This window comes from Borostomias antarcticus (genome assembly GCF_949987555.1).
Source record: "Borostomias antarcticus genome assembly, chromosome: 3".
NCBI lineage: Eukaryota > Metazoa > Chordata > Actinopteri > Stomiiformes > Stomiidae > Borostomias > Borostomias antarcticus.
In genome coordinates, this window is record NC_140236.1 from 21381758 (window position 1) to 21402055 (window position 20298).

Consider the following 20298-nt stretch of genomic DNA (forward strand, 5'->3'; position numbering starts at 1 on the left):
GGCAACACATAATCGTAGGGTTAATAGCAGTCTTCATAGCTATTTGTGATCGTCGCTCGAGAAAGAGTTGATGTGGCACGATACACAAGTACCTAAATCGAGTTGCATTGGAATGACCGAAGCCAGTGGGTAGGTTTACTATGAGGGCTGGCTAATTGGCTAGCCAAATACTACTAGCTTCGTGGGCTAGCCAGTCAGCTAGCTATCTGTGTAAACAAACGACATAATTACGTTATATGATAACCAGCCACCTGGCTAGTTTTGGGATATACTTAGCTATTTCTAATATAAGAAATACAAACTTAAACTAACGATAACTTATACTAGTTTTTCCAACCAGTTGAAGACGGCTTGAAAGGGCAGCTACATGCAGCACGGCGCATGGCTAGCTAGCTAACTAACTTTAATTTTTGATGATATTGCTATTTTTGTGACTGTGTTATCACAGTGACGTTAGCTCGTGAGTGGCTGCAGGGTGAGGAGGTCAGGGACACCATGTCGTCTTTTTCTGAGTCTGCTCTGGAGAAGAAGCTGTCGGAGCTCAGCAACTCTCAGCAGAGCGTCCAGACGCTGTCGCTGTGGATCATTCATCATCGCAAACACTCGTCCCTCATCGTGCGAGTTTGGCACAGAGAGCTGAAGAAAGGTGATAACTACTTACCGCCTTCGTCACTGTATTCTATGAAGTAGCCTAGCTGTATCACCAAAGCCCAAACCTAGGGTTAACCTATAAAGAATCGATGGTATAATTATCCAGCTTGCAAGCCTATGTTGACTTGAACATGTTCATTTGGGTGACACCAACATTTCCTGTCTATTCTGTCTTGCAGCAAAAAGCAGCAGGAAGCTGACGTTCCTTTACCTGGCCAATGATGTGATTCAGAATAGCAAGAAGAAAGGTCCAGAGTTCACCAAAGACTTTGAGACGGTTCTGGTGGACGCCTGCTCTCATGTAGCCAGGTAAATGGTCATTACAGGGTCATGCAAGCCATGCTGCAGAGTGTTGTGAATGGACTCTCTGAAGGTCCTCTAACCTCAGTCCATTTTTACTGTCCTCACATCGATAACTGAAAGAATACAGCGGTTTAATCTCTGGATGGATGTAACTCTAGGCTATATACTGTATTATGTTTGTCACTGTGTGCCCCCCCTCCCCAAAGAGAGGCTGATGATGGCTGTAAGAAGCCCATGGAACGCCTGCTTAACATCTGGCAGGAGAGGAGCCTCTACAGGGCTGACTTCATCCAGCAGCTGAAGCTAGCCATAGAAGACTCCAACAGCCCCAAGCCTGCAGGTATGGTGCACACTCTGAGGGGGAAGGCCTGAGGGGGAGGACGCGGATTTGAATAACTCTAGCTAACTTATCTCGGGCTTTTCTGGTTCCATAACAGCTGAGCTGATACAGATCTCAGCTATCAAGTTAACACAAGTACGGTTAGTCATGTCGTTAGGGTTGCCGTGATTATCTGTGTTGCCGGTGTTACACGGTGTTGAGGCAAACACCGACTACATTACTTGTCCACCCACACCGTGCAGTTTTTTTTAAATAAATAAAATCCATTTAGTCAATTTTTGCATATCAGCGTCCATCACATAAAAAAAACTTTGTAAAATACTAAGCATGTTATCAATATTTTGTCGGAGTAATCACTGTTACTGAAAGTGTCTGCTCCATCCGTGTGCACAGCATCACAGGCACGCAGCACATAGTAGCTGAGTTAGATTTCACTTAGGCTGTAATGTGACAAGCAAAAGGAGAGAAAGAACTATGCATCACCACCGTAGGCTAGCCAGTATAAAATTATCTTCTGTAACAGACAGCCATCAACTAGGGATGTGTGCGGAGAGTCATACGACTATACGGCGCGGCTTCTGCTAGTCATTTAGGAAATACTAGTTGGCTAAACTAAATATAGACTAATATAATTTGAAAGAAAAAAAAAAGAAGATTTTATGAAAAGATTTAAATAATTAAAGTCACCTCATTCACAGTACTCAGGCGTATAGTTATTGTCACACGATATATATATATATATATATATATATATATATATATATATATGCAGGTGAGACCTGGTGGGTGGGTAATAACCCAAAGCCAGCGTGTGAACAGGCTACTCTTGGAGTTCATCCATATGCATGTTCCCATTGTTGCAGTCCTTCTCAAACCAATGGCTATATGTGCACTAATGTTAATGTGAGCACACTTGAGTGGCAATGGCACCCCTGACCTAGTTACCGTATGTTAACGTACTGTAACAGAGCAAATTAAAATAAATCAAAATAAACAATAGGTTCTTTGAGGAGGAGGACTATGCCGTCAACTCAAGATGAGCTGGAGTGATACTGGACTGAACTGCTTATCCCACTGAGCAAAGACCCATTTTGCATTATCAACACATTTGTTGGTTACAATAGACAGTGGCGGAGGATTTCCAAAAGCAAATGCGCCTATTTGGCAATATTTCAGATTTAAACCCAAAGCTAATAGGGGACCAGATAACAGCAATGAGGCTATCTGTAATCTAGAGCCATTTCTCCCTCTCCTTATTCTTGTTGTGTCACAGTGAACACCATTTATTGCTCTCTACTGAGGTTGAGACCCACTCTGTTGCATGTGTGGAGTGAGTGACAGGAGAGCAGAGCAGACAGGGGGTCTCATTCCAAGCTTAGATTTTACAATTAACTTTTAATTTGATGAAAGTGGGCGCTGATATGATAAAATGAATATGTAGACTAAGTAGGATTCAAGGATTCGTTCATTGTTAGGCCTTCATCCAATATACAAGTAGCCATATGTTGGGTAAAATTGATGAGTAAAATGAATGGGCCCCATTCATTCCAAAGTCAAATTCTGATTCACAACGTGTTCGTAAACTGCTGGATGAGTTTGCACCTTCCTTCTCTTAAATATGAATCCCATGGTTTTGTGAATTGAAGAGGCGTGGCCGTGCGCCCAAATTAGCATGGGTAACCTCTCTGTTAACCCCATATAAGGACATGCAACTACAGGGTTGTGCGCAGATGTCACTTCTCAGAATGAATACCGGTCATCCGCTCCCTCAACTCATCAATTTTTCGATAGCAAAATGGTTTAGGTGGGGTTGTGTCAGGTGCATTGTTAAGTCAGAGGGCTGCAGGTTAAATCCAGCTTGGGCAATCAAAATCAGATTTAAATTTAGCCAAGTAGGCTTACTACTACGAGGATTTTGCCTTGGTGCATAAAAACGTAGCGAGACATAACAGTGCAAAATGTAGAAGTGATAGAATACAATATACAGTAGCCTACATTCAACCAGGCCAGGTCCAGCCTGGCTTATGTGCGTGGCGGGCTTGTTTCTGTTCAGGACTGGTAGAACGGAAGCTAGTCATGCCACTGCAATAGCTGTGAATTGAAATTACATGAAATAATGTCTGATGAATTAAGATAGGTCTTGTTGCCTGGACACATCAGTTCCAATGCTTCCAATGCTAATCCAGCACAATAAGAGCGGGATAGCCAGTTAGCTCATGGGCTCACAACAACTAGCAGCAGCTTCCATAACATTAATGGTAGCGGTCAGTCGCTAAAGCAGTTACACTCATAATAACATAGTCATCCCCACCGGGTCTTGAACCCCGGTCTCCCGGGTGGGAGTCCAATGAGAGAAGTGAAACAAGCGCATTCATTTGTGATTTGTGAAAACTGTGATGAGGCTCTAGTCGTGCATCTGTCGAGAAATAACAACACACCCCTCCAACCAATCAGAATCGAGAATTCACAGAGAGCAGGGTATAAAACAGAAGTAATATGCTCTCTTCCTTGTTTTCGTTAATAGTCTAGCAGCAGATGATTATACATAGCTGTATCCACACTATACATGCAGTAGTTGTATGCACACTTATCTATGTTAGGGACAGTGCACTATTGGAGGGAGACATGTTAACTGTGCCCTAGTTTTATAAGCTAATATCCCAATGTTGAGTTGTCTCTGATATTATATATTATATAGTGGTATGCAAAAGTTTAGGCAGCCCTTATTCAAAGGGCACAGTATGTTAAAATGACATCTGAGTGAACAGAAGCTAACCAGACTTTTACATAATACAAATTTAGAAATTATACCTTTCTTGAAATGATTTTTTTAGTTTATTGTGTTTTGTTGTATTTATTAGATGTTGTTGTGCTGTCGTGTGTATTTATTAGATGTTGTTGTGCTGTCGTGTGTATTTATTAGATGTTGTTGTGCTGTCGTGTGTATTTATTAGATGTTGTGCTGTCGTGTGTATTTATTAGATGTTGTTGTGCTGTCGTGTGTATTTATTAGATGTTGTGCTGTCGTGTGTATTTATTAGATGTTGTTGTGCTGTCGTGTGTATTTATTAGATGTTGTGCTGTCGTGTGTATTTATTAGATGTTGTTGTGCTGTCGTGTGTATTTATTAGATGTTGTTGTGCTGTCGTGTGTCTCTACTCTGCAGAGGAGAAGAAGGCTGTGAAACGGACGTATCAGAAAGTCCAGGAGGAGGAAGAGGAAGAGGATGACGATTACAGAAGCCACGCCTCCCCTCGGGACACAGACGCCTCTGGACCTCAGCTGGTAGGAAATAACAAGAACCAACATATAAGCGCAAGCGGTAAGGGGACAGGGTCCTACGGACATGGCCCCCACACCCATAACGGGGACAGGGTCCTAGGACATGGCCCCCACACCCATAACAGGGACAGGGTCCTACGGACATGGCCCCCACACCCATAAAGGGGACAGGGTCCTACGGACATGGCCCCCACACCCATAACGGGGACAGGGTCCTACGGACATGGCCCCCACACCCATAACGGGGACAGGGTCCTACGGACATGGCCCCCACACCCATAACGGGGACAGACTGACAGACAGGGTAGTCTAGGAATGGGTATATATGGGATACCGATATTGCTTATTCTTATCGATACTACTCTACCACTTTGGGACTCATACACTGCCTGGGTCAATGGGACTTTCTGTCTCAGCTGGCCTTCATTTACATAGTGGACTGTCACTGTTATATAGTGATCCTGTGTGATACTACACTGGTTATGGCTAATTTTGACACATTGGCAAGTTCAACTATGATGGTTCTCTTTTCAACTGCATGCCAAGCAGGTATGAGGGTGTCTGATAATAGGGGGGTGGTAACTGGGGTTAAGGGCTGTGGTCATCTCCCCACAGAAACAACAGTTAACAGTAACTGTTATCAGTAACAGTTACTAACCTCAGAAGACATAGACTAAACTGTGGTTACATTACTTATGTAGCTAGCTACAGCAACAGAAAATATTTTCATTTTCACTCCGTCAGAAAATGCCCACTATTCGCCCAGCTAATTTTCACTATGTTAAACTCCATTGATTTATGCTAAAAACGTTAGTGATAGAAAAGTCTGCGATTGTTCTGATTAATTTTTGGGGTGGTCTTTCAGGAGGGGTGGGAGGTCCCGTTGGGGGGGGTGAGTCTCCCCTCCAAGCAAAAAAACAGTAATCACCTGGGGGCCAGATAAGTGAGCTGTAAAAATTCTTCCCTGACCCCTCTCAACAAGGCGATCGAGCAAGCTCCAGGAGTATGTTTGTCTACCAGCTAAGAACATTTATAAATCAATACATTACATTAAATTACATTTCAGAGTAGGAGAGGCTAAAAGCATCATAGGAGAGAGAACATTCTACGGACATGCTACGACATCCACAGCAGACACGGGGGTATCTATCGGACTCCGGGAGGTCTGCTGGTGACAGTGGGGCATGGTTAGAAGATAGGAGGGAGAGAGAGAGGCACTAGGGAGAAGGAAGGCAGAACAGGGTTAGTAGCACACAGAGCCATACAGACCACACAGATATCGAAACAGGCAACCTGGGGCAAGCTCCTGGAGTATATTTGTCTAATGGCTAAGAACATTTAACAATACATTAAATTAAATTTTCAGAGCAAGAAAGGCTAAGAGCATCAGGTCCAGGCCTAAGCCGGATGTGGACTGATGTGTGTCTGTGTGTACGTGTGTGTGTGTACTAAATACTACGATATCCACAGCTCCACAGCTGACACTGGACCTGGTTAGAGGATAGGAGGGAGAGAGAGAGGCACTAGGGGAGGCAGAAAACGGTTAGTAGCACACTGAGTCATTGAAGCAACACAGCTGTCAGAACAGAACAAGCCTGTTTCAGGGTAGCAAGCTTCTGTACACTACTTGATATACATACATTGCATAGCAGGATAAATACCAATGTCTACAGAGGATTCACAGGTAGGTTTGAGGCTGCCTTTCTGTGTCTCAAGGTCCTAGCTAGTGATTGTAGGCTAGGTCGAAAAGGTACGTCTTGAGGTCTCGCTTGAAAACCTCCGTTGTTTCGGCCCTTCTTAGGCACTCCGGTAGGGTGTTCCAGAGGTTGGGGGCATAGAAACTAAAAGCTGCCTCTCCGTGTTTCTTGGTCCTGGCTTTTGGAACTGTTAAAAGTTCAGTACCTGAGGATCTGAGTGGTCTGTTGGGCATGTACTTAACAAGCATGTTTGAAATATATTCTGGTGAGTGACTGTGGAGAGATTTATGGACTAGTAATAGTATTTTAAAGTCTATTCTAGAGTTGACTGGTAACCAGTGTAGTGATTTTAAGGCTGGTGTGATGTGTGCCCTTCGTCTAGTCTTAGTGAGGACTCGTGCTGCAGCATTCTGTATCATTTGTAGCTTAGAGATTGCTTTCTTTGGTAGGCCTGATAGTAGAGCATTGCAGTAGTCCAGCCTGCTTGTGATGAAAGCATGCATTAATCTTTCGGTGTCAGCCTGCGAGAGAAAGGGTTGCACCTTGGCAATGTTCCTTAGGTGGTAAAAGGATGTCTTTGTAATATTCTTGATGTGGTTTTCAAAATTAAGATCTGAGTCAAGTATGACACCTAGGTTTTTAGCCTGGCAATTGGTGTCAAGTTCCAGAGTTTTTAAGTGTGCAGCTAGTTTCTCTCTTTCAGCTTTTTCTCCAATGATCAGTACTTCTGTTTTGTCCTGGTTTATTTGGAGGAAATTATGTGACATCCATACATTTATATCTGTAATACACTTGACAAGGCAGTCAACCAAGCTGTAGTTACTGGGTGTTACGGAAATATAGAGTTTGGTATCATCTGCATAGCTATGGTAGCTAATGTTGTGCCTCCTGATGACACTGCCAAGGGGCAGCATGTACAGGCTGAAGAGTAGAGGTCCTAGGATCGATCCTTGGGGCACCCCACAGGTCATAGGGATCTTTTCTGAGCTATATTCACCGAGGGCAACGAAGAAATCACGACCGGTTAGATAGGTCTTAAGCCAATTTAGGACTGGACCAGAGAGGCCAACCCACTTTTCCAGTCTTTCGATGAGGATTGCATGATCTATAGTATCAAAGGCTGCACTCAGGTCCAGGAGGACAAGAACAGAAAGCTCTTTGGAGTCAGCATTAATTCTGAGGTCATTTACAACTTTGACTAATGCCGTCTCTGTGCTATGGTGGGCACGAAAGCCGGACTGGAAAAGGTCAAGGGTACAACTTGTAGCTAGGAAATCATTAATCTGTTTGAAAACAATTTTTTTCAGAATTTTACTCAAAAAGGGAAGGTTGGAGATTGGTCTAAAATTGCTAAAACCTGAAGTGTCTAAGTTGTTTTTCTTCAGTACGGGTCTCACCAGAGCAGTTTTAAGTATTTGTGGGAAGACACCTGTAGATAGGGAGTCATTAAAGGATTAACATGGTGGTTCAATATAACACTTTCCAGGTATCTTTAGGCAACAACAAAACACATGTGTTTAACTATTTCAGAATTCATCCATACAAATTCTTTTAAAACATGTTTTTAGAGGTCTGAATCTGCCACTCAAAAAGTTCACTCACTCAAAACTGGGCGTGATTCATAACAACTGATTGACAGTTCTCTGAGCAAATGACCAACTGGAATCATTATGATTGACAGGCGTGTGCCCCGTTACCATAGCTACCACCGCTCCGAGCTAAACAACACAAGAGCTAGATCGCGCAACAGCCAGATCAATAGCCATTTTTCTAGCTGCTAACCAGGGGCATTTACAAAGTCCTTAATATTATATTAACCCCCAAACATTATAAAGATACACGCTACCTAACAGGCCGTATCCTCGAATTTGCATTAGGCCTATTTGGGAAAAGTACGATAAAAGTATAACGACGACACGTCTCCCCCGCGAGAGGAAAAGCACCCTGCAGCCGGCCACGCAAGCTTGGAGGCTTGGGCTATTAGACTAGCTTTCAGCCAGCTACGAACAGTATAGACCTAGTTAGTCAAATAATTGCAACTGTGGGTCTTACCAGAAGACAGATCATTTGCGCTGTGAAACCGACATAAAATCCGCATTGTTCACCAGTCTAACGTTATTTATCTTAGTAGGTGTCCAACAAAGCCAGTTGAACACTGAAACGTTACTGTTCTGGGAACATCTGTCAGTTGTGGTGATATAAAGGAATTGAGTGGAATACCACCGCAATAACTGATTATTAGTCAGATCAATTCAATCATTATAGCTTGTTTCATATACAAAGGCAACACAATGTGCGCTTTACAGAAAGGGGGAGATGATGTAGCCTACATGTAGCCTACTTATCCTACCCCGAATTATGTGGGAGACTGCATGCGTTTGGAGAGATAGCGGGCCGTGCACCACGACTCCGTGAGCGCAGCGGTCAAGGGGTATAGCCTACTCCGGAGTCTGGAGACTAACAGGTCATGCAGTCAATAGATCTCGTTTTGAATGTTATTGTAATGCACTCTGGTTCTAATAGAATATATCTACTGGAGCTGTTTAATCCCAAAATGCGCAATGCTTCCTGAAGTTGGGTCGGATCGAGGTGCTGGGATGATCAACATTATGTGGAGCAGATGCCACAGTGATGATAAGGTTTACACAACTTTCAGAATGTTTTGCAGAATTACAATTATTTAGAGTTGTAAATTATGAAAGGAACATAATAACTTGACTTAATATCTTCAACTCCACCCACCCTGAAATGTAGTCATAGTTTTAGCACAATAGCCTCTATATGCGCATCACAACGATGCAATACAAGACCTTAGGACAAACGATTCAGTACACAGCAGGTGTGTTTGATCAAGTTCAAATGTAAGAATAAATAAATGACAAAAGCCCGCACGGGTACTGTAGGACTAGGTCTTTATTTTCCGAGGTAATTGTTGCGCATACAACATGACATTAAATTAAGACATAGGCTACTTTCTCATAAAACAGGGCGGTGTTGTAACATTTATAATATCATTAGGTGACATTGGCTGCAACCTGTCCTCCAGGACCTGCACACCGCCAGAGCCCTGAAGAGACCTGGACCTCCCGAGTCCCAGTATTGGAAATGTAGTGATCTGGCTACAAGAAAAGGGGACAAATTATAAAAGCGATTAGTAATAGCATCGATATTTTGCATATGCAAAACAGCATAAATTACAACAATAGGCTATTTATCAGTAAGTCTAAATTATATCGAATTAAGTTTGAGCGAGAGATAATCGGGAGATTCTTGTGGAGACAAACTGACTTATATCCACCTTTGACTTCGTAACTTTGCCTATTGTATTGGTCTATACAACAAAGCACACTCACAACAGTTATGGTAGGCTATCGCTTCGGAAACCTTACAGCACAGTTTGCACCTGGTGCAAGTAGATTTGATGCCAGGGAAGAGTACAGCATGGTGCGCTGTGTTTATGCCAGGGAAGAGTACAGTATGGTGCGCTGTGTTTCTGCCATTGCACTGGAGGGCTAACGTTACCAAAAGCAAATGCATTGAGAGCTAACGTTAGCATGCTAGGATAACTAACACAGCTAGCTGACATTCCAAATATTAGGCTAGCTAACGTCAACATGCTGGATAAAGACAGATAGCTAGCTGGATCAGACAGCTTTTTAAAAACTGTTGCCAATTACAGCTAACGTTATGGTTCGTTTATCTAACATTAGCTAGGTTGGCTACTAATCAGACACGATCATGGTAAAAACTTCCCAATTTGTATGACAACCACAAATACAATTAGGCCTATAAAATGTACAAATTATATTAAAATAAGAGGTGGTCATCATTGAGACTGCAACTATTCAATTGTTCTCAAGATGAGAAAAGGTTCAGAACTACCTTACCGTGTTCGATAGATGGTGAAACGGCGCAGACAGGTTTCTGTTGGAGGCGGGTGTAGGGGAGTGGAGGCGGGATTTTCAAACTTTAGGGTGACGCCAAGAATGGGAAAAACGTCACGAATTCGGAGTATTTTTACCCCGAGTCAAATTGGACTGAAAATGTTACGCTTCCAGTTTCTCAAAAACGACAAAACGGATATATTTAATGTTTTTATTGTGTTTCTTCAATGTCCTATTGTGCAAATAGCACGTTCAAACTCAAAAAAAGTGAAAATCAATCAATCAATCAATCAAAGCTTTATTTATATAGCGCATTTCATACCCAGAGGCAACACAATGCGCTTTACAGAGAACAAGGGAGGTGGGCATACGACCCACTCTCTACATAAATCACCATGTTAATCCTTTAACAATGGATAAAAGGAGGTTTTGAGTTTGGATAAAATGTCATAGGATACAGAGTCAAAAATAGTTTTGAAATAATCGGTGGGGATGGGATCCAGCAGGCATGTGGAGGTTTTGAGTTTGGATACTACTTTTCTCAACATTTCTGTGTCCATCAGTGTAAACAGGCTCATATGTCCATTACATGGAGGGAGAGGATCTGTGAATGGGATGCATGGCCTTTCCTGGGTGATATTCCTCCTAATATTCATAATCTTATCTCTGAAGTAAGCTGCAAATTCCTCACATTTGGAGGTAGAGAGCAGGTTATCAGGTGTTTTTACGGCAGGGTTTATTAGGCTATCAATTGTTGAGAAGAGCACTCTTGAATTATTTCGGTTGATAGATATCAATTTTGAGAAGTGGTCTTTCCTTGCATTTCTTATTGCTTTATTAAAAGCAGAGAGATGTTCTTTGAGAATATCATGGTGGACCTGTAGCTTGGTTTTTCGCCATATACGCTCAGAACTTCTGCAGGTTCTCTTTAGTTGATATGTTTCCTCATTTCGCCATGGAGCTTTATTATTGGTTGTGATCCTTTTCAGTTTAATAGGTGCTACAGAATCCAAGGCTGCCCTTACTCTGGTGTTAAAGGTGGTTGCCAAGTCTTCAATAGTTCCTAAGGGCCCCACTTCTGGAGTTGATAAATTGTTTGTGGTCATTATTTCTCTAAAACTATCGGCTACTGCGGAGGTAAGATAACGTTTCTTAATAAAGCGCTCAGTACTACTTTTGACTTTAGGAACCAATACAGTGAAGAAGATACAGAAATGGTCAGAGAGGGCGAGGTCACTGATAGAGGAAACAGTGATAGTCAGGCCCTTAGTAATAACTAGATCAAGGGTGTGGCCGCGGTTGTGGGTTGGCTCAGAGATATGTTGGATAAAATCCATGGAGTTTAGGAGGTTGATAAAGTCCCTAGCTTTCGAGTCCGCCTCAGTGTCTACGTGTATGTTGAAATCTCCAATGATGATAATCTTATCATAATTTGTATGGATTATGGACAGGAGTTCTGAAAATTCTGTAGAGAAGGCAGGGCATTGTTTGGGGGGCCTATACACGGTTACTGCCAGAACTGGGGGCTGGCATTTTAGGACAATAGCGTGGTATTCAAAAGAGGCGAAATCATCAAAGGAGATGGTCCTGCAGCTGAGGGCATCTGTAGCTTTGGTGGCTGTTCCTCCACCTTTTTTCCCACTTCTGATAGATTGAAAAAGCTGTAGTTAGGAGGAGAGGCTTCAATGAGGGCTGCTGGTCCATTTATATTCAGCCAGGTTTCAGTTAGGAACATACAGTCTAATTTACGTTCACATATAAGATCATTAATGAGAAAAGTTTTGCTTGGTAGGGACCTGACATTCAGGATCGCCATTGAAATAGCTTCCAGAGAAAAGGGCTGGCTCGCCTGACTAGTAGGCCTGGATGGTATATTCACTGGAACGGATATCAGGTTTTTCATATTAGATCCACCTGACTGTTTCATAATGGTAATAGGGGTGCGGTGGGAGATAATTCGCTGAATGGCATATTCAGGTGGGCAGAATTTGTTTATAGAAATATAAACGTCGCTATGCCAGGTCTCAGTGAGGGGCAGGGAATCGAGGTCTATGGTGATGGGGCGCTGGTGAGATGGAGCTGGTGTAGCCCGACCCGTGGGTACAGGAGGTTTATGTTTGCCAGTAGGGTGGTTGAGACGAGTCGGGCTAACCCATCAGACGCTGGAAGATCTCAGCGTCAGGTCCATATTCATACTGAGCAGACGGGCACCTGACCTGCTAGGATGAAGGCCGTCCCTAGCGAAGAGGTCCGAGCGGTTCAAGAAAGTGGTGAAATTATCTATGAAGGGAAGCTTCAACTGGCAGCAGTAGCCTTTCAGCCAGATGTGGAGCTGACGGATCCTACTATATTTGGCATCACCATACCGGGGAGAGGAGAACGGGCCAGAGATGATGCAGGTCTTTCCTGACGCCTGAGCAGTGGAGATCAGGGCCTTGAAATCCTCCTTCAGCCGCTCAGACTGCTGGAGCTTGATGTCATTTGTTCCGACATGGATGATGATGGATGAGGCCAGGGGATAATCCGCGAGGAGTGATGGGACAACAGTCCTGATGTCCGAGACCTTAGCTCCTGGGAAGCAGCAGGTCCGGGCTTTCGGGACCACTACATGGCGCACCATGGATGATCCGATGACGAGCACAGATGGGGGGGCGGGATCAGTGGCGGGCCCACTGTGCTTAGGGGACCTCCTTTGCTGCCTCACACCTGAAGGCCGAGTGGCAGAGGGTGGGGGCCGGGGGTCCCCTCGGGGCCGGGGTAGGGAGACCTATTCGATACCTATATATGATACATTTTGTATTCAGTCTTAGATTGTTTGTTATTATTGGCGAAGGTGTCCTTTAAATAAACTATTGGGAACGGTCCGTTTTCTATATGCTCCAGTGTGCTGACTCTACTCTTTCACCTGCAGAAAAATCCATCATGGTGGACATTATGGGTTCCTGAGGTAAATTTGTTCTCCATAAGGAAATACTAAGTGTACCTGGTTTCATAAATGTTCGTCAAAAAGGGTGGAAATGCCAGCATTTTGAAATTAGCATTTTGAATCTATGGTCGAATCATGGTGACTCTTTGTGGCATAGTTACTCTCAATCTGTAGTTTCGACGTGGTGAGTTATAGCATTTTTTGTCCAAGACTTGTTGAGTTATTTGACAGTTTCCAGCAGGACTGTAACAATAAGAATGCAGAGAGAAAACAGTAGGGTTCCTGCTAGCGTAGGACCTCTAACAATGAACTTAGTTATTTTCTTATCGATGCCGTCTTTAATATTTGACTCATCCTTTATCTCAACCCCCCCCCCAGACGGAGGAGCTCGTCAAAGCCCTGCAGGACCTGGAGAATGCTGCGTCAGGGGACGCCGCCGTGCGCCAGAAGATCGCCTCACTACCCCAGGAGGTCCAGGATGTCTCTCTACTGGAGAAGATCACTGGTAAGGCCTGAGCAGACCCAGGGAACAACATTTCTTCAAAATACCTAGGCTTGGCTTTATGGAATCACTTCAGATCAAGAAACTTGCACACCTTAGGCATGTTTGCACAATCTAGGCATGCTAAGGAACCTACCTACTGTCAAACATTTGTTTATTTGCACTATTGTGATTTAGTTTTTTTTTTTTTTAACTACAGTATTGTAAAATTGGGAATTTGTATCTAATATTGATTGTTATGTAGTTGTCCTTTCATGCTGTAACAGTATAATTTCGCCCCGAGGGATCAATAAAGTACCAGCTACTACTACTACAACTCAACTATTTCACAACGTTTGATATACGTGTAAATCTTATCTCCAAGAAATATATAATATTGTAAACACTTCCTCCCTGCGTTGTGTGTCCATGTCTCTGTGCAGACAAGGAGGCGGCTGACAAGCTGTCCCAGACGGTGGACGAGGCCTGCCTGCTGCTGGCTGAGTATAACGGGCGCCTGGCGGCAGAGCTGGAGGACCGCAGGCAGCTGGCGCGCATGCTCACCGACTACATCAGCTGCCAGAAGGAGGCCCTCACAGAGAGGGAGAAGAAACTGGAGGTATACAAGACGCATACAAAAGGGTTATTATTCTAATTCTATGGGCTGACAGCAGGTGGATCTGCTTGGCTGCTGTGTGTCAGATAGATCTTTCTCTGGTTGATTTGGCATAGAATGACTGATGTTCACCCTCAAACAGATAATATGTCTTACTGACACATGTAAAAATGACTTCTACAGACTCTTAATACTCAAACCACCTCTGATTGGGAGAGAGTAGTAGTCAGTCACATCACCATTGGTTATTTTCTGGCGAGTAAGCTGGTTGGCATGTTAGTCCTGGTTTGCAGTGTGTTGGCCGGTAGCCCAGCTGTAGTTAACCTCCTGGCCTGTTGAGTAGTAAAGGCTCTGGTCTGATCCCTGCAGGACTACAAGCAGAAGCTGGCTCGGGTGACGCAGGTGAGGAAGGAGCTCAAGTCCCACATCCAGAGCCTGCCAGACCTGTCCCTGCTCCCCAATGTGACGGGGGGGCTGGCACCCCTTCCCTCTGCTGGAGACCTCTTCTCTACCGACTGAGCCCCATCTGCCCCCACCCTAGCCTGGCTCTACTCTGCTTCACCCCATCACCTCCTCTCTCACGAGGGAATCTCTCCTCCAGCCCCCCCTCACCAGTCACCGCTGACTCACAATCCAGCTGCCTGTAGTAACTCAACCCCAAGAGCGATGGACAGACGAGCCCCCATCTACCCACCTCCAGCTCCTCTTCTATCCCACCTACCCACCTCCAGCTCCCCTTCTATCCCCCCTGGTTGAATCCCCATCTACCCACCTCCAGCTCCCCTTCTATCCCCCCTGGTTGAACCCCCATCTACCCACCTCCAGCTCCCCTTCTATCCCCCCTGGTTGAACCCCCATCCCACCCACCTCCAGCTCCCCTTCTATCCCCCGTTTGTGGAAGATTCCGCTCCACCAGCTCAGACACAAAGCCCTCTTTTAGTTTTTACTCTACAGAATGCCAGCAAACTCAGTGCTCTGTTCGGAGAAGAAGCTAAGCCAAGTTAAAGAGATATAATTTGGTGGTTCGCCAAGCAGTGGCCTGTCTCTCTGCCTAGTCGTTTCTCTACAAAGTAAAGAGGGAATATTTCTCTCAGCCTCCTTAGACCGCGCTGACTGCTCGATGAACAGAAGCATTATCACCTTTTTATTAATGGCTTTAAGTTGGCGATGCTAAAATGTTGATGTATTGTTGTTTTTTTGTTGGGTTGGGTTGTTTTGTGTCTGCTCAAGGGGGGCAAATGGAAATGGTGCATTTTGGTTGTCATTACATACAACCCGCCATAATTCAAGCTCACTACATCAGACCAGAACTACACCCTCCAGTCTGTCAGCAGGCTTGTTCTAGATCGTTCTTCAGAGTGGATGGTCAGTCCTGGACCTTGTCTTTAACCATAGCTACACACCTTCTCATCAACCATACAGTACACAGTCAATTACTCCTAGATGCTCTGAGTCTGGTTGACTGCATTTTTTTTTTTACAGCAGCAAAGCTGGTGTGTTGTGAAGGAAAGATCCTGAGATATACCATGTCATGCAGAAGCACTAGTGGAATGTTGCGTCTGATGAACTGGTGTGTGTACTCTGATGTGGTCAGACAGACTCCATACCAGGTGTCTGAATCAAACTGTACTACTGTGGGACTAGGAAAACCCCGACAGGACAAGGCCTGGGACAAACCAAGCTCAGCTCCTGTGTTCTCATCTTCTCTGCAGTCCGCCAGTCCCTTCCTCAGGTGTCCATAGACAACTACAGTCATGGTTTTTGTAATGGAAGACAATCCTAAAGAGAGAGAGAGCTCCTCAGTCTGGATTATGGTGGAGCTGTTGTCAGATCAGAACATGCCAATGGTACAGAGGGTTGGTAGAGAGTACATCATCCGATTGGCCAGACAGTAGGCGCTAGATCTTTCTTACCTGGTTACTGTGTGACATTTCTTTCTCTCCAAACATACAGATTAATACAGAAGTAGGTTTTTCAGTAATAAAACAGATTCAATGGTAACAAATAAAATGGAACCATTTTGAACAAACAATGTGTGAACTTATTGATTATTGAAAGATGGCTGTCAGAATTGTATCAGCTCATGTCAAACCCTGGCTGGACATGTTTATTAATTGGTGTCATTTTTCCTGAGAAATGAAGGGTATAGTTCACATTTGTCAAAATACTATTAACCAATAGAACGATGACATTTCTAGTGCAGTAACATGATATGGTATCACAGTTATATCACATGCAATGTCAGGCAGCTCAATTGACAGACATTGTCAAATTGTGATGCTACCATCTGTCAACTCTGCAGTACCCTGTCTGGCCCATTGGGGGCGTCACTGGACAAGGCCAACTGAGCTTTTGTTTGAACTTTTCTGAGTCCTGTTCTGTCTTTTGTGCAGATAGACTAATCTAAACTAGTCACTCATTGACCTCAATGTTTTTGAATCCTTTAATGTTGCTCAGTTTGTCGCTGTCGAAGTCCACCACGAGCTTGTGGAGCCCAACACTGGTGGGAGTGAAGTCAACTTTGATCTTGATCTCTTGTTTTGTTCCTACAGTTTCACACCTGCAGAGGAAGAGAACAGCATTGTCTGGAGAGGGAACAGTAGCCAATAGATAATATACCACTAGCACTAGACTGTGTGTATATATGTATGTACATATATGTGTGTGTGTCTCATGAGTACTATATTCCCGAGTCTGCAGGCATAGTGTGGCGGCAGCGGCGGTAAAAAAAAACAAAACATATTGCCTGAAAGTCTGGATACTGCTGGCGCACACTCTACGATGAAGTCTCTCGGTCTGGCAAGCCATGCTTTCCACGTGAACCATCCCATTTCGTTTCCATCTCCCAGTCCCGGTAAATCGCAGGGGGTACCGAAGCTTTGAAAAGAAGGCACCCGTAGCGGTCTGGACGCGTTATTATGGAACCCACTGGAGTTTATGGCAAGACACGCCCTGCTTGCCATTCGAGCATCAGGATTGGCCATGACTCGATGCCCACTAACTCCCGTGGGTTCCATAATAACGCTTCACGACTGTGCCATGCCCCCAGGATTCGAAATCTAACGTGAAGCCCTATAGGACCATCTTTGAGAAAAACGCGTCATTGGTACCTTTGACATGCGCAGTCAAAGGTATCAATGACGCGTTCTTGTAGTCCATGAACAGATGTGAAATGCAAACGCGCGTTCATGCGTTCTACTTTCGTCAAATATATCCGTTGGAAAACATTATTTTATCCAGGCATCTTAGTTGTAACAGTATAATTGTGACTGAACATGTTTTGTTTGCTAGTAGGTGGTATTCATTCTGTTCCCAACAACGCGATGGGCAGCCAGGCGAAATAGCTTCAGGGGACCTGGTCCCAGGCGAGTTGAACAGCTGTCCAACCAGAGACGAGATCTCTCGTTGCGGCATGAAGTTCGCGGCTAACCCGCCGAGCTCGGGGGGGCTCACAGGCCAGTGCGGAGATGCCAGTAATCTAATTATAGTGGAATTCCTGAATGACAGTTTCATTTCATCTTTATGCCTACACAACATCAACTCATTTCCATGTATGTGAATGTGATGGCCGCATCCACAGCCACACAACTGGTCTGGTAACCCTCTGACAGTACATTGCATTTACTCACATACTCATTATATTCAGTTATTTAGTTATTATTGAGAAGTTTCCTTTGTTGCAGGCACACCACATGGTCAAACAAACAAATCACATGACACAGGTTTTGTTCATACATTACACTATCTTTATTTAGCAGTTTGACAGTACATTAGTTCTATTTGTAGCGCACACATTTAGTTACTTTTGTACAGTTCAATATGCTATAAGATTTTAGGGATGGTGTCTAATTTGTGTTTGTTTGGAGTTACCAGTGCTGTGGAGGGATGACATGCCAGGCGGGAACAAAAGGGACACGCCCCACCAGTCTCCGCCCTTAAATAGAGGAGGCGGCCAATTTGGCCGAGTCCAAATGCTGCTGCATTGTGGGGGGAGTGTTATGTTTAGTCTGAGTATTTCAGTTATTTCTTTGGATCTGTGTATTTGGATCTTCTGTTATGATTTATAGTATATTGTAATTATGTTAATCCTTTTTCATAGTTGCCTTATTTTGATTATTTGTGGGTTAGGTTGTATGTTTGTCTATTGGTTAACCCCTATTGTTTCTTAATGGTCTGATCAGCCAGTATATAAGTTCCCCTTTGTCTTCAGTTTGGGAGGTCTGTTATATTCTGTTGGTGGCAACCCTTTGATTAATTTGACCTCTTTTATGGGCCCAGCACTTTCTAATTTTTGTGATGTTTTTTGGGTAAATAAAAACCCTAGTTTTCTAAACTTTGCCTATGACTCCTCTTGCCTTCCGGTTTGGTCCCTGACAGTGAATAAAGTTAATTCCAGTTATTTACAAAATATCACATCTCTGTCCATGTCTGGAAAAGGCAAATCATGTCTGTCAAATGATCGCTCAAGTTTTATCACCAACCCCACAACTATTTTGAGTGAGTATTGTGAAAAGTGCTATAACCTTATGCAGCCTACTCCAAAATGTGACGTTCGTCTGTCTGTGCAAATTACAGTAGGCTATGTGTATAACTCAGTCCCTCCAGAAAAACGCGGGCAAAAATCCTTGATTATGCAATGGAATATGCAGGGGTTTTATGTGATTTTATGCGTTGAAAATGCGGGGAATTTCTGAAGTTGCGGGAACTTTCTGAATATGCGAGAACCTGTCCTGTATTTTCGTGCACACCCCACTCTTAATGCATATAGCCTACACTAGGCTACTATGTCTTCACATGCTTGGAATGATACGAGAAATAACAAAACCATAGCCTATGCGAGAGCGCCTAGACCAGGTACAGTAATAGACCAGGCGTCATGATTGAAGACAGCCTTAAAACTTACAGTGATGATGAAACTTATAAACAACCATTATGCCAATGTCTGGTCTCTGTGGTTGTCCAGGTCATTTGCTATTTCCAAGTTTATCAGACCAAACATTTGCCCATGTCTATGATCTGATGTTTATTGATTTGATTTATTTATTTCCTTCATTCATGATGAGAATAGCAGAGGACTTTGAACTTGATGCATTAAACATTCACTAGAATGCAGGAAATGGGATGTCTGACACTCATAATCTCATGGGGGAGGACCCCCAGACGCCTGCTTGATTTGTGTTCCGTGAGCATGGGACTGCTGGCAAGGTGTCCCTTATTTTTCCCCATTGAAGGTGGCAACCCTACAAACGAGGTTAAAAACATTAAAACTTTAAGCAGAATTAAAGCTGCTACGCAGCGATGAGGCGGGGCCAGGCAATTTCTGACAAGTTTAGGAGCAATAAGCGAGAGAATAGGAAGACAACAAGAAAGTTGACATTCCAATGTTCATTTTGTACATTCGTATCGTAAAACATTTGTAAAACATTTTGATGCATTGTAAGCTCGATTTTGATAATTCAACAATCTGGTCAATGAGTTTGTGAATTACAGTCTGAAGATCCAGTGTAGCAAATTTGGTATTAATTGATTGAAAAATGTGGGATGAGATATGTTTATTAATTTTTACAGGTTTTGTTTGCTTTTCTTCATAATTGAACATTAACTTCAGCAGCTGTGTACTCAGTCAGTTGCCAATCAATCGATTTAGTCATTGTAATCCTCAGCGGGGGTTGGGTAGGGTTACCAAGAGCGATGTCTCTGATTCGTGGAGCTTGCGTTGGATTGTGGGTAATGTAGTTTTCTCTGTATGAAGTGTTGGTTTCAGAGGACAGAATTAAACATATTTTTAAAAATTCAATTTTTGAGATAAAATTCTGAAAAATATCACACTACATCTTGGATATGTGGCCAATGTTGTCACCTTTTATGAGGATGATCAGACATTGATTTGGCAAGAATTAATAGGAACTGTATACAGAACTGTTAACAGTAAAACCTTTTGATGTGCTGTGGGCTCAATTTTTCATATTTCAAAAATCTGTGAGGATTGTTTGGTAAGGACAGTCTGAAGATACAGTATATCAATTTTTGTGTCAATTGAACAAAAAATGTGGGAGGATATAGGTTTGATAGGTTTTACAGTTTTAAAAAAAAATCAGAGTGATGGACTTCAAAATTC

The 20298-nt window shown here is 43.5% G+C and overlaps 1 protein-coding gene across 1 annotated transcript; it reads left to right on the forward strand.

Annotated features, from left to right (window-relative positions):
• The first annotated feature begins 32 nt into the window (after nucleotides 1-32).
• On the forward strand, nucleotides 33-16170 carry rprd1b (regulation of nuclear pre-mRNA domain containing 1B). Its single transcript, XM_084436283.1, has 7 exons — nucleotides 33-646; nucleotides 831-960; nucleotides 1161-1294; nucleotides 4461-4579; nucleotides 13462-13588; nucleotides 14008-14183; nucleotides 14550-16170. The coding sequence occupies exons 1-7, from the start codon at nucleotides 496-498 to the stop codon at nucleotides 14697-14699; spliced, it is 987 nt and encodes a 328-aa protein (XP_084292409.1). The 5' UTR covers nucleotides 33-495; the 3' UTR covers nucleotides 14700-16170.
• Nucleotides 16171-20298: the final 4128 nt, after the last annotated feature.

Bases quoted from the DNA above. Each gene is read 5' to 3' on its own strand.
- rprd1b (XM_084436283.1), top strand. From the start codon at position 496: ATGTCGTCTTTTTCTGAGTCTGCTCTGGAGAAGAAGCTGTCGGAGCTC. The intron at 647-830 runs GTGATAACTACT...TCTGTCTTGCAG, and splicing joins GCACAGAGAGCTGAAGAAAG to CAAAAAGCAGCAGGAAGCTG. The intron at 14,184-14,549 runs GTATACAAGACG...TGATCCCTGCAG, and splicing joins AGAGGGAGAAGAAACTGGAG to GACTACAAGCAGAAGCTGGC.